Source organism: Saccopteryx leptura, chromosome 2, assembly GCF_036850995.1.
Source record: "Saccopteryx leptura isolate mSacLep1 chromosome 2, mSacLep1_pri_phased_curated, whole genome shotgun sequence".
NCBI lineage: Eukaryota > Metazoa > Chordata > Mammalia > Chiroptera > Emballonuridae > Saccopteryx > Saccopteryx leptura.
This window is the reverse complement of record NC_089504.1, coordinates 354,159,902-354,175,031: the sequence shown is the minus strand read 5'-3', so window position 1 is coordinate 354,175,031 and position 15,130 is coordinate 354,159,902. Positions and strand designations below refer to the sequence as shown.

Genomic DNA, 15,130 nt, shown 5'->3' with positions numbered 1-15,130 from the left:
CAGATCCGCGGCTGCAGGTAAGTACGCCGGGTCTCGGGAGGAAGGAGACAAGAGGGAACGGACTGCAAACGAACAGGACAGCTGCGAGAACGGAAGCACCAAGAGACAAAACAGGAAGCAATTCCAAGTATAGAGGTTGGCTGTAATGTTAACAAACTGCACGAAGACAATTCCAAGTATAGAGGTTGGCTGTAATGTTAACAAATTGCAGGAAAACAATTCCAAGTATAGAGGTTGGCTGTAATGTTAACAAATTGCACGAAGACAATGACCACTGGTCAAATGTCTAAACAAAAAGGGCCCAGGAATTTTTGAGTAGAGGTTTCTCTGATGTGTTGAATACCTCTCTTTTGTCCTCCGGGTGCATGGTCCACCCTCTCGGCCCTGCTCTGTGCCCTGGGGGACTGGCTTGCAGGGAACACATCACCAGGTCCCCTCCCCTCTCCCATCTGACTGCGGTCAGCCAACAGGACCCAGGGCCAGAAACAGGAGAAAGGAGGAGCAAAGAGGTCTGGATATTGATTCCTTTCGAGCCTTCCACCAAAGACACCGCTCCTCTCAAGGCCGGCTTCTCCACAATTCTTTCCTTCGGGTTCCGGGTCCGGCAGGAGCTCCCTCTTGCCTGTTTAGGGATACTACTAAACAGCCCAGGGCACTGAGCTAGCTCCTGTGTTTTCTCGGAATCCTGCGTTCTCTCACTAAACAGTACTTGATCAGACTCTTCAAATTACCCAAACTGAGCCTGCTATCTGTTGAACTGATAAACGCTATAAGACAGGAAAACACAAAGGTATGAATTCCCAGAAAATGTTCTTCAGGCAGGCAGCCATCTAACTGAAGATAAATGAAGGTTAATACCCCTAACTCACGCCAACGATAAAGATTTTAATTTTAAACCACGTGAAATTGAGGTCTGTTCCATTTACCGATTAAAGAAATATTTATGGAGTCATCAGCCCACGGCAGGCACTCCTCTGGGAGCCGGAACTGGAACACTGAAGACGACCAGCTCTGCGGGGCACCCCTCCTAGAAGGCAAAGACAGCTGCACAAAATGCAAGCCACGTGATGGGGTGCCTGCTGGAGAATGAACTGGGGACATGACAGGAAAGGGGCTGACTTTAGCTTGGGGAGCCAAACAAAACATCTTGGAGGAGGTAACACACTCAGATGAGAATGACAAGACTAAGCTGGCCATTAGAAGATTGGGGGGGGGGGGGTCAAGGACGGAACAGCTGCCCAGCCAGAATGAACTCAGTGTGTCTGAGAACAGGAAGGTGGCCCGTACACCTAGACCGAGAAGAGCATGTGTGATGGAAGGAGGTTGGCAGGATCAGATCAATGAGGGCTGTGTGGCCAGAGTAAGGAGGTTAGGTTTGATTCCAGACGTCCTGGGAAGCCACTGGAGAGTTTCAAGCAAGGACTTGGCATATCGTTTAGAAAGCTATGCAGAGATGCTCAGCTTCCTTAGTCGTCAGGGAAATGCAAGTCAAAAGTAGAAGGCAGTATCCTCTCACACCTTCCTTAATTTTTAAAAAAGCTAAATCGCTCTTTTGGTTTCCAGCACAGCACTGCGCTAGATATTCTGCAAACCTTCCAGAAAACAAAATGCCTGAAAGTATTGGATATGATATAAAAATGTTTTAACATGCCTGCCCAAACTTTTAAAAAGTATGAGAAACCCTCAGTCTGAAAAACCAGTGAGATCCAAAGGTATGAGAGTCAATCAAGGTGTAAGGGCTCAAAAGGCTCCTATCTCTAATGACCAAGGACAATCTCCAATAACCTTGAAAACAGCTGACAAAGCCTGGCACCTGAACAAGAAGGGGAGATGGATCAAAGACCCCCATATGCAGCTGGGACACTGAAATGGCTACTCCCTGTAGGTGAAATAAGAAGTAGACACATGTTGATCTCTGCCCCAGTTCCTGACACAGCATCCCTAAATCCCTGGGTGACAAGAACTTCTTCTGTTCTGATGAGGTGATTCTTGGTGGGTTCCCAGCTAGCTTCAGAGTGGGGGCCGGTCACCAGAGAGACCAAAACATGAATAGAAACACTGAGTCCCAGTGTTCGCCCTCGGGGCAGGAGAGAGAGGGCGGAGAGGAGAGTTCATAATGGATCATGCATCCATGTGACCCCTCTGTGGGGAAGACTCCCCTCCACCTTCCCAAGGCTCTTCCAGCTCCTCCAACAGTTCAACCTGCAGACCAGGAGACGCGAACAAGAGACAATAACCCAGTTTAGAGCCTTGTCCGTCACTCTTATTCATACATCTAGGCTAACAGACCTCTGCCATGTCAGACCCCTCAAAGGCGCAGGCCTCAGGCCACAGAACCCCTCACTGTTCCCTTGTTTCCTGAACACCGTCTCTATACGCTGTAAATGTTCATTATTAACTCCCCTGTACCCACCGATGTCAAAGAATTGTGTGAGCGAGCCCCAGAATGTACTAAAGCCATTCCTTTGTGTCTCCATAGCCTGTCGTTGCTGGTTTCATTTTTAAGATGCTCGTAGCAGACAGCCCCCTTGTCCCCAGCCCACAGACGGCACCAGTTCTTTTAGAGGACCGTAGTGAGCTAGGACATTTCTATATAAGAAATATCCATTCGGTCTGCACCCCCAGTTCCTACCCTAGAAATTCTGAAAGGCTTGGGATTTCCTTGGTCTGGGCAGGGAGCTTCTTTTGTTATTCAGAATAAGCTTCTGGCCACCCAGCCAGAGTTTATGCTAATGAGGTGACTCCTGGAAGAGGGGGCCTGGCAGCCTGCCAGGAAGACCAACCTTGTGAAGAGTGGGTTGGAACTTGTACCCCATCCCTGACCTCCAAGGAGGGGGGAGGGAGCAGGAGAGGATTTCATCAGGGACAGCCAATGATGAAATCAACCATGCCCTACAGAATGGAGTCTCCACAAGACCTCTCCCTAGAGAGGTTCTGAAGGTTCTGGGTCAGTGAACACAGCCAGGTTCCGGGAGGGTGGTAAACCCCAATTCCACGGGGACAGCAGCTCCCGAGCCTTCCAGAACTAGCCCTCGGGACCGCTTCGTCTGGCTCTTCATCTGTATCATTCATAGTAAACTAATACAGGAAGTATGAAGTTTCTCTGGATACTGTGAGCCATGCTAGCACATTACTGAGCCAGAGGAGGGGGTCGTGGGAACTCCTGAGAAGCCAAATCAGACAGAGGTGTGGGTAACCTCGGGGCCCACTACTCGTGACTGATGTCTGGAGTGTGTGTGGGGGGTAATCTTATAGGGCTGAGCCCTTAATCTGTGAGGTCTATGCTAACTCTGGGTCCTGGGAGGGTTATTTAACCGAGGGAACCACAGGGTAGCAGAAGTGTTGTGCACAGAGAAATAGTTTTCTTCACGAGGTTATTTAGATTACAAGAAGAAATATTCAAAAGAATATTCTATCTGTCAAAAGAATTTAAGAAGAGCAGTCCCCACACTAGATTTCTATGTGTGATTTTTTTTAACAAAAGGCTTAGAAAGAAAAATAAAGTTACATATTCAGTAGGCTCTGTAAACAAGTAGATCTGATGCCAGCCGCCATTCCACTTGAATCGGCCATGAGTAGTATTCTAATGTTGATTTACAACCAGGACTCTCGACTATTCAAGGAGACACACAGCCCTGAGCCCTGGCACCCACACAGCAACCGACAAATTAGCATATCCCTGCAAAACCCGATCAAACATCTGCACCCACAGACCTGACACAAAAAAGGCATTGCCGTGTCCACCGGTGGCAGAAAACTTAACCCTGGGTTCCCAGATTCAAAGGGAACGTGCCGCTCTTTGAAGAGCATCTGCCGCATACACACCCTTTTACTGTGACACTTAATCTTAGATGTTAGTTTCACACGCTTGTGGAACAGCAGTATCCGTAAAAACCTTCAACTGTAGATTTTTTTTAACTCGAAGGATTAATTTTAACCTCCTATCTAAACAGGATATTATTTTTGTTTACTGAGTATCTCCTCTTAACTCTTCATTTTACACATACATAAACCAAGTCCAATGACAGTAAACGACTTGCCCCAAGGCCACGAACTCCAAGAATCCTTAGCAAAAAGATGAGCCTGTTCCCTAAGTAAAATATTCTAAAAATAACCTACTTACTGCCACTGATGTGAAATCCTGACTCGTTTCTCTCAAGGTGCCTGGCTCTGTCTGACGTTCTCTATGTTAACGGGCACTCGGCAGATGGGGATTCTCTGGTCACATCTGTTTAAGTGAACGTTGGGTGAAACCAAGACCCTGACAGCCTTTACCATACGAATGGGTTTTATGAGCCTCCAAGATGAGAAATACAGCAGGCACTTGGTTTTGTAAACATATCTGACCACAGACGTCATTTCCCCCATAGATTACAGAAGATGAATAGGAAATGCCGTCTTACACTGTTTCCGAGAGATTTGTCTTGCTTCCCCAGAATGTGGCATCTCAGTGTCACTTGAGGAATCTTTCTATAACTTTATCTGGTTTCTAGGCCTTCGGCTTATATCCCTTTAATGACTGTCTTCTGCCATGTGGGTCAAGTCCACTCTGGCACGGAGCATAAGGTCCTCCACCACCTGTTCTGACCTGATCTGAGCAGTCTTCACCTGGTACTTCAAGCTCCCAAGCTGTGCTTTTAAATCCTCTTCTCATCCCTATGTACCTGAGACAGATCACAACCTCAAACCCATCAACAATGGCAGGGGGTGGTGAGCAGTTCCTTAAGAGGTAGATCTTATTCCCAACTGGTCTCCGTAAGGTTTGCAGAAATATAGTTGGAGAAATCATACCTCTTTGTCCCTCTCTTCCCTCTCTCTCTACCTCTCTTTAATAACCCTTTAAAAAATGTAAAAATAATTCTGAGTTCACAGACAACAAAACCAGACCCAGCCTGCATGTGAACCACTGGCCGGTTTGCTGATTCCTGGGTCAGAGGACATCCAAGACTGCCCATGATGTGCTCTGCAGCAGAGTGGGGAAGGGAAATGAGGGATGTTCTGTGCCCAGAGACGGTGGGGGCGGAGGGAGATGACCTGACGGGCAGCTGCCACACAGCTTGGCTGAGGTACTGCAGTGACACAACCAGACAGGTCAACGCCTGTTCACGCCTCTCGCCCCACCTGACACCAGTCAGCTGAGACAGGACATCCGTTTTAGTGGGAGCAATGCTCGGGATAGAAACATCGGCTACTATGTCCCGTGGCTGACAGCATCCAGGAAAAGCAGGACTCTTACAACTCCTACCCGGCATCACCCGGGCCAATCCCACATACTCCGCCCACGGTATCGCGCACAAGCGGCAGCAACGGTGCCTGCCCCTCGGCACGGGAGGGCTGGGTACAGGGAGCGCAGACCGGTATCGCGCACAAGCGGCAGCAATGGTGCCTGCCCCTCGGCACGGGAGGGCTGAGTTCAGGGAGCGCAGACCGGCCGCCAGGGTCTCGGCAGCAAAAATGAGCTCACAAGCGGCAATCCAGCCAGACGGCTGAGGGAGGCACGGGAAAGAGGCGATGAGCAAAAGACGCGCACCCAGATGAGGAGACTCCACAGAGAAAAGGGAAGGGCAACTTGGGGAACCATTCCTCTGCTTGGAGAGACTCAAGGGGAAAGCATATCCAGGGAAAAACAAGAAGCAGTGCTGATGAAGGAGAGCCTTACAGTCTGTTTCCCACAGAAACAACGATCAAGGAAAGTGTTATTTACTAACAATCTGAGAAATAGAAGGAAAGATAACAAAGAGAAATGGAATTGGCATCCGAGAAAAATACAACAGAACTACAGTACGGTTCTTAACTTACTGGGGAAGAACGATTTAGAAACGGATTTCCCCTGCCCCAACTGCTTCTAAAATTAATATTGTTAAAATGTGTGTTAAAATTTAAAATGGGTCATTAGAAGAACGCAGGAGAGGGGAAGAGGCAGAGACAGATGTGCAGACACAGAGAGGGTCGGAGGGCCGTCGCTCCGGGACCAGGAGCTGCCCATGGCTTTCTCCACCCGCTCATGCACGTCCAAACGCACCATCCGCTTTTCCTCCCCCGAGTACCGACTCTGCCTAAACCTTCCCCCAAAGCTCACCTCTCTGCCCGCTCCCAACCCTCACCCCGCTGTACGCCACACAAATTTCTATCCTGGCATCTACAACCTGGTACTGCAAAACCATCATGATCACTAGACATAAGTTCCCTGAGGACTAGGACAGCCTCCTCATTTGTTTCTGAGTCCCTTACCACATTGTAGGCACTCAATGTTTGCTGAAGGGCTGAATGCAGAGGCAACTTTTACACACTGAAAACTATTAAGAGACTAATAAGAGACGGTTTATGAGCACGGCGATTAATGATTAAATGATAGTGAGTTATTTGTGGCAAGAGGGCAAGGAGCGTGGTTAAGTGACTACTGCATTTCCGGAAAAGTCAACCTGACGCCTTGTTTTTAAGTTTAGACATCAACGGACGAGGCAGAGGATAGACTACACAACGTGAAGGTGTCTTCCCTCTCCAAGGCTCTAAGTTTAGAGGATACTTTTAAGAGACGCTTGGGCCGAATGTCCCCGAAACGACACCCCACCTGCAGAAGCTCCATGTCTTCGCGGTTTTCAGACCCGGGAGCGTTCTCCATCAGTATGGCGGACATCACTTCCACATTCATCTTCACCATGTCCAGCTCACTGTGCAGCTTCCCAATCTGCAGAGAGCAACACGGCCACCAGTCAGTGCGTGAGACATAGGAAGAATGGCCACCTCGTTTCCTGCTCTCGGGGGGGACACTTGCTGGAAGAAAAAATGCTTTTGCAAAACTTAATCGTTTCCAACTTACATTCCAATGAATACAGACATACATTTTACAGCTGCCTAATCAATTCCGTCACCTAAAAGGGCTCAAAGATCTCTTGTAATAAATTCAAAAAATAAGGTCTAGGAACACTAAAAATGAAGGGGGAAATCGGATTAGGAACAATATGGGGAAGGGGGAAGGTGACTGAACCAAGGGTCTGGACGAAATGGAGAAGGTGATTCTGGGTTTCTTGGCAACCGATGGAAAATAAATAAATAAATAAATAAATAAACAAACAAAGGTGTTACAGTTCTTCCGGTAGGAAAGGAAGATGCAAGAGGGAAACACTTTTTTTTTTTTTTTTTCTCTTCCTGGATTAAATTCTAAGAGAAATGAACTGCATGGGTTTTTATACAAAGCTGAATACTATGACCACCGAGTCTTCCATGATAGTTCCCTGAAAGCAGGACAGATAAGAGCTCCGGACAGGGTGGGCCAAAGGAGGTTCACAGTCGTGAGTCCATGAAACAGTCTCGTGTATTATTATGTATTAATTACTGTGCTGTTTTCCATACACACAACTGTAAACCTCCGTTTGACAAACCCTGTATAATACTTGCTCATCTGAACCTTTGATAAGTAGATAGAGACAAACAAGTAAATGTAATTTGGTTAGCACAATGAATACCAGTCATCAGGCTACCACTTACTGAGGTTGCTGAAATGGTGCTTGGGCAGTCCTATCAAAAACAGAAAAAATCAGCTGGCTGACACAAAATCCATTTCACAGCCCAACTCCCACACTCCACAAAGACACAAAAGCCACCAGCCAAGCAGAACTGTTAAGAGATCAGGCTTTAGGGTCAGATAGAATCCATGGGATGAAGTCACTTAGAACTGAACCATGATAAGTCATACAGTATCACTAAGCTCCACCACCCCTCTGTGTAATCAATCTGTCAAATGAGGGGAATAATGTACCCCCACCTCATAACATTGTCAAAAAGAACAAATCCACTGTATACAAACTGCTTAGAACTTAGAAAAAGGCATCAATAAATTTAGTTGTTGGCCCTGGCTGGTAGCTCACTGGATAGAACGTCAGCCTAGCACCCTGGTCGGCAAAGTGCAGCTCACAAGCCACATGCGGCTCTTTGGCCCCTTGAATGTGGCTCTTCCACAAAATACCATGTGCAGGCGCTACCTTGATAAGGAATCTACCTACCTATATAGTTTAAGTTTTAAAAATTTGGCTTTCAAAAGAAATTTCAATAGTTGTACTATTGATATTTGGCTCTGTTGACTAAAAAGTTTGCCAACCACTGGCCTAGCATATCAACATCCCAAGTTCGATTCCCAGTCAGGGCACACAGAAGATGAGACCATCTGCTTCTCTCCCCTTTCCCCTCCAGCAGCCAGTGGCTCCATTTGTTCCAGCATAGCCCTGGGTGCTGAGAATAGCTCCATTGAAGTGCATCAGCCTCAGGTGCTAATAAAAATAGCTTGCTATTCGAACATCAGCCCATGATGGGGAAGCTGGGTGGATCCCAGATGGGGTATATGTGGGAGTCTGCCTCACTATCTCCCCTCCTCACATCTAAAAAAAAAAAAAAAAAATCAGTCATTGCTATTGTTACCTGTTCTGGGACCAAAGTAATAGTCGCGTTCTTGGGAACAATCACAGAAGGAAGAGCCGGTGCAGTAGGAACAGAAGGTGGTGGACGTGATGAGATCGGAGCAGCCTGTCAATATGACATATGGAAATATTATTTCACATTTATTAACATAAACACCCCACGCCCACTTTTTTTCCATTTGATTGATCCAATCGCTTTCTCACAACCAAAGTCCGGGTTAGAGGGTCTGAGCCCAGAGTAAATCATCAAGTGTCCACCCTGCTCAGCATTTTAAGGACAGTGCTAAGCAAACGGTGTGCCCACAGTAGAAGTAGTCCAGAGCAGGTGGCTGTTATGATTAGTCACTGAACTGACTCTTAATAAAATGCTCTTAAGTTTCTTTTGTTCTTGTTTTTGTTTGGTTTTTACCAAGGGTCTACAGGACAAACTGCCAGTGAAATTAATGCTGCCTTCTCCTGGGTTGTTAAAAACACAGGGTGGCCCTGGACAGATGGCTCAGTTGGTGAGAGCATTGTCCCAGTGCACAGAGGTTGCTGGTTCAATCCCCAGTCAGGGCACCTAAAGGAACAGATCAATGTTTCTGTCTCTCTCTCTCTCTCTCCCTAAAATCAATAAATTAAAAAAATTTTTTAAATGGTGAATCAATTCGTGTCAAGTCTTATTAAGCCACAGTGGGCAAGGCATCTGCTTTCCCCAACAAAGCCTCCCTGACTCAGTGAGCCATCTCCACTGAGGAGACAGCCCCAGCACAGGGCTTCAGGCCAGTGCCTCTCAACATGGATGTGCAGAAAACCTGAAATCTCGCAAAAATGGCATTCTGATTTAGTCTAGGATAGACTGAAGATTACGCCCAAAATCACACTTGGAGCAAGTAGCCAGGTTCTAGTCCATTTTTCCACTGTGCATTGAAAGAAAGAACAGAAAGTACAGTGAGTGGGCTCACGGGAGACAGAAGAATAGGGCAGAAGGTTAATGGCCACAAAGCAGAAGAGCCGGCCGGCCCTCAGGACAGAGCCTCTGTGGAGGCCAGAGTCCTGGTATTACTTATTCCACCGAGACAGGGCTCACCAATCTACAAAAAGAAGAGCTACTGTTTCTGCCTTATATAAATTACAGCAAGTTAGGAGGTGAGTTATCATCAGCCACCCAAAGTGTTAACAGTTTAAAACTCTGAAAAGCATTTGCCAGCATGAGAACACATGTGATTACCTAGAACCAAGATGGCGAACCTTTTTATAAAAACCGCCCACTTTTGCAGCGCTGGTCAACCTGTTCCCTCCCGCCCACTAGTGTGCCCTCCATATTTCATGGTGGGGGTAGCGGAGCAACCAAATGGTGCTGCAATTGGCCCACCATGAAAGCTGGAACACTCACTAGTTGGCGGGAGGGACCAGGTTGACCAGCACTGCAAAAGTGGGTGGTTTTTATAGAAAGGTTTGCCATCACGGACCTAGAAAGTCCCTCACAGACAGTGTCAGCAAGCAAGTATGAGACTACCTCGGGTGAAGACCCTTGCTTTTGAAAGCAGCCCTCTTATCTACGACAGCCACGTGATTTCTATGGGGAGCTATCAACTCTGCTTTTGCATGACTTCGGTTGATTTGTGCAGAAATAGAAAACTGACCCAGCTTGGTGCAGGGAGCCTCCTTCTCCCCGGTTCATAAAAAAACTAAAGCTGCCTGACCTGTGGTGGCGCAGTGGATAAAGCGTCAACCTGGAAACACTGAGGTTGCCGGTTTAAAACCCTGGCTTGCCTGGTCAAGGCACATATGGGAGTTGATGCTTCCTGCTCCTCCCCCTTCTCTCTCTCTCTCTCTCTGTCTCTCTCTTTCTCTCTCTCCCCCCTAAAATGAATAAATAAATAAATAAAAATTAAAAAAAAAAAAAACTAAAGCTTTCACACAAAAACAGGAGAGCTACGTTATCCACTATGTGGAAGAAGCTGGTCCACAACGAGAGCCAGGAATAAAGCAGATCGTCAGATGGTCACAGAGGAGCAGACAAGTAACCAGGCATCGGAGTGCTTGGCTCACCGTCATTCAAAAGACCCAGCTCACGCCAACCTTCGTGGGGCTTAGTTATCCTAGGAGCTACTGCCAACAGCCCTGTAATAAATTCATCTTTTTGCTTAAATTGAATAGAGCTAGGATTGCCCCTTGCAATGGGGAGAGATCCAATACTAACAGTCCACGTGAGTGACAGGCAGATGCCCTACCTCTCGTTCTGCGACTTCAGCCTCGGCATCGGAGCGGGGAAAGTGAACACCTCTCTTAAGCAGGTCCAGGTAGACGTCTTTCACTTCACTGACATCCACGCCCCCCGGGAAACCCTGGGACCAAGTCTGAGAATAACAGCACAAACAAAACACCACCCATAAGCTGGCGACAGAAAGTGAGAGGTGGACAATTATGGGCCTTACTCAGACAGAGAACGCTTCTGGTGAATGCCTAGGACAAACTGCACATGTGCAGAGACTAGAATAATAACATAAAATAGTTTTAATCATCAGACTCCCGTGCCTCAACATGTTAACCAGACCCTGGAATAGGGTGAGTTTTTTGCTGTACTCAATCCAGAATAAACAGACACATTCTGCAACAGCCTCAGTAGCTCTTTAGCCAGATAACTTTGGAAGTCGTCAGTTATCTCCTCTGCACATAGATTTTATATCTGCAAACTGAATGTTCACATCACTCTCTTTCTTACCTGATGTGAATAAAACAGAAACAAAGAACAAGTAGGAAAATGACTACAAAATTTTAGAGGGGCAAAAAAAGGCACCATCCAATGCCAAAAAATTATTACACGGAAAATAAAACAGCAAAATGCTTACTAGCTCAACTGTAGGTTTTATAAAGGATCATTAAACCAATTGGTATGCAATTAATTCTCTAATTGTAGCAGTTCACCATCCCATAAGGTGTACAAGAGCCTTACCTTGATGAAATTCAAAATCCTATTCTGAATGTTTAATGGCAAGGTGTATTTGGGATTCAGCAGCTTCGCCAGACTGTCTTTAACGAATTCCTTCTTCACAATCAGAGATTGGAAACTTGGACCACAGTTCTGCATGCACATGTCAATAAGCTAAATCAGAGAAAAATATTAAACAGTTAACTTCTTTGGTAAAACCATTTCCTACATAGAAGGTAAAAATCTGCTAAGTAACAATTACTACCAGCATTCTAATTAACAAATAGAATTTAGTGTCTACTAAAACATAAGACAAAATGTTAGGTTCTGGGAATGTGAGGAAGTATAAGGCATGATGTAAATTTTTCTTTCTTTCTTCTTTTTATTAAGTGAGAGATGGGAAGGTGGGGAGGCCAAGACTCCTGCATATGCCCCAACTGGGATCTATCTGGCAAGTTCCCTACAGGGAACTCTGTCCATCTGGGGCCACTGCTCTGTCGCTCGGCAACCAAGCTATTTCAGCACCTGAGGCAAAGCCATGGAGCCATTCTCAGCGCCTGGGGCCAACTTGCTCAAACAATAGTCTTCTGTCCTGGTTTTATTAATGATGACATCCCCTCTCCCTGTCAAAAGTGTTCTGGTCTGGATGATAAATTACACAGTCACCCTAAGTTATAAACCCTTATAGACAGATGTGATAACTGAGAGTCAGGTGGTTAAGACTTTTGGAAAAGGCTAGTCCCAAAACTGGGCTTCGAAAAATAGTTAAGTGCAAATGCATGTAGAGCTTTATTCTATATGTGTAAATAATACTTATATATATTTACAGACACACACACACACAGACATACACAGGTGACAAGGCATATGGGTTAAAAGAAGAAGATGAGTATTTTGGTCTGTAAAGCCTTCTTTATGAGGCAGACTGGGGACCCAGAGGAGGCAGGGTAGACAGAGGCTGGAGGGGAATCATTCAGACCATAGAGAAATCAGTGTGGCCGTGAAGAGTGGGTACGTTATCTTGAAAGCACTGAAAAGCTACTAAAGGGTTCTTGTTAGTCTGTCACCAGCACATCTCTGTCCTGAACTTGAGAGAAAGGTTAATGGTACAAAGTGGTACTCAGGAAAGGTGTTTGGTTTTTTTTGTTTTGTGGGTTGTTTTTTTTTTACAGAGATAGAGAGTCAGAAAGAGGGACGGGGACAGACAGACAGGAAAGGAGAGAGATGAGAAGCATCAATCATCAGTTTTTTGTGGCAACACCTTAGTTGTTCATTGCTTGCTTTCTCATATGTGCTTTGACTGCGGGCCTTCAGCAGACCAAGTAACCCCTTGCTCAAGCCAGCAACCTTGGGTCTAAGCTGGTGAGCTTTTGCTTAAACCAGATGAGCCCGTGCTCAAGCTGGCGACCCTGGGGTCTTGAACCTGGGTCCTCCGCATCCCAGTCCGATGCTCTAGCCACTGCACCACCTCCTGGTCAGGCAGGAAAGGTTTTGAAGCAGCACTCTATGAGGGGAATTAGAGGGGAAAGGACCTGGAATGATAGAGAAATCCAGACGGGACCCACAAGGACAGGCCTGATGCGGACAGGCCTAAACCAGGATGATAATGCGTACTAAGAAGGAAAAGACTTGAGAGTTAGGAAGGAAACTCTTGCTGACTGGCTCAGCCGTAGAGTGTCAGCCTGGCGTATGGACATCCCGAGTTCAATTCTCAGTCAGAGCACACAGGAGAAGTGACCATCGGCTTCTCCACTCCTCCCCCTTTCCCTTTCCTTCTCTATCTCTCTTTTCTCCCACAGCCATCGTTCAGTTGGAGCAAATTGGCCCAGGGCACTGAAAATGGCTTCATGGCCTTGCCTCAGGCACTAAAATAGCTCAGTTGCTAAGCAACGGATCAACAGGCCCCAGATGGGCAGAGCATTGCCCAGTAGGGGGCTTCCTGGGTGGATCCCAGTTGGGGTGCATGTAGGAGTCTGTCTCTCTGCCTCCCTGCTTCTCACTTAAAAAAGTTTTAAAGAGAGAAAGAGAGAATTAGGAAGAAAGAACTTTCAACAACTGGCTTTTTGTCCAAAAAAAAAAGAAAAAGAAACAAAAAAAGATGATTGAAAGTTACGTTGCTGCCATTCTGCATGAGATCAATGGCAGCTTAAAGGAAATTTGGAAGTGGATGGGGTGGTATGACTGGTGCAGTGGTTTTCAAGCGCTGGTCCACAGAGTGGAGTTGGTCCGTGGAAAAGTTAATTGACTGATGTTGTATGATGATGACCTTGAAATTTCTGGCAGACGGGCACCTGTCCATGGACCAGCAGTTGAAAACCACCAGTCAAGGGTAAAAAATGATGGTTCAAATTTAGATATCCTGAGCTTAAAAGTACTAGGAAATGAATGTTTGCGATCTTCCCAAATGCATACGTTGAAGTTCCTAATCCCTAATGCCCTGGGATTTGGAGGTAGGTAGGGCCTTTGATAGCTAATTAGGCCCTGAGGGGAGAGCTCTGAAGGATGAGATCAGTGCCCTTATAAAAATAAAATGGAATGGGATGGAAGATCCCTCTCTTGGCCACAGGAGGATGTGACAAGATAACCATGGCCCTCAACCCACACTGGAGTGTCAGCATCTTGATTTTGGACTTCATAACTTCCAGAACGGTAAAAAACAAAGCTCTGGTGTTTAAGCCCCCAGCCTACATCTGTGAGAGCCACGCGAGATGACTAAGACAGAAACGATGGTGACATGTGCGAGCAGAGAGGTCTAGCTGGGAACTGCGCATGCCCAGCTAGAGTTCAGGAGAGCATCTGGCCACTGAGCAGAGATGGGGAACGGCTGGGACAGTGGGGTTCAGCTGTTAGACTCATCTTTACAGGCACTAATCTCATTCATGAAAGCTCTAGTCTCATTACCTAACCACCCATCCAAGTCCCCAGCTCCAAAGAACAGTCCACAAAGGGGATCAAAGGGCAAGCATAGAACAAAGAGGACGTGGTCCTGGCTGGTCGGCTCAGGAGATAGTGTGTCAGCCTGGGGTACAAATGTCCCAGGTTCAATTCCCAATCAGGGCACACAAGAGAAGTGACCATCTGTTTCTCTCCCACTCCCGCAGCCAGCGGCTCGACTGGTTCGAGAGTTGGCCCCGGACAGATGTTTCTGGGTGGATCCCAGTCAGGGTGCAGGCAGGCGTCTCTCTCCCCTGCTCTCACTTAAAAAAATAAAAAAGAAAACTAAAACAAAGAGAACATAACATTGGTAAAGTGTAAAGTCAAAAGAGGGCAGTCTCTGGAAAGGGGGCGTGTCAGTGAAGAACTGGGGCAGAAAAACACAACCAGTTTGTTGATTAGTGGGGTCATTAGTTGCCTTGAAAAAACAAAACAAAACAACAACAGGAAAAACAATCTTCAATAAAGAAACAGGGCAGATGGAGTTGGGACTGAAGACCTACATGCAGAACGCTGATCTCTAAAAGTGACCTAAAAACAAAATGAAACCTCTAGTTTTCATGCTACTAGCTCTTGGGTGACATCGAGAGGTCACCTCTCTGCGATCACGGATAGGTGACAGGGACAGGCATAATCATCTCTGCAGGAAAAGAGCCCTGGAAACGGACTCGACACCAATGTCTGTATTTATCCCGTCACCGGAGTGGCAATACAAAACGAAGAAAGCATGAAAGCTGTAGTTTTAAGGGCAGCGTAGCTAAGAAGGCAGTCAGGAAATAAAGAAGGTGCGCGTGGGCAGGGAGAACTGGCAAGGCAAAGGAAGAGAAAAACAAAATCCAAAACATGCGAAGATGAATCTATTCTAGTG

The 15,130-nt window shown here is 46.5% G+C and overlaps 1 protein-coding gene across 1 annotated transcript in view; it reads right to left on the bottom strand.

The window, feature by feature from the left end:
- The window catches only part of TOM1L1 (target of myb1 like 1 membrane trafficking protein), a 55,738-nt gene that overhangs the window by 29,198 nt on the left and 11,410 nt on the right, over positions 1–15,130 (bottom strand). The window contains exons 4-7 of the mRNA XM_066364621.1: positions 11,353–11,502; positions 10,631–10,756; positions 8,416–8,520; positions 6,572–6,688 (exon numbers count right to left, since the gene is read on the bottom strand). Of these exons, the coding sequence (XP_066220718.1) occupies positions 6,572–6,688; positions 8,416–8,520; positions 10,631–10,756; positions 11,353–11,502 (498 nt within the window). The remainder of the gene's footprint in view (positions 1–6,571; positions 6,689–8,415; positions 8,521–10,630; positions 10,757–11,352; positions 11,503–15,130) is intronic.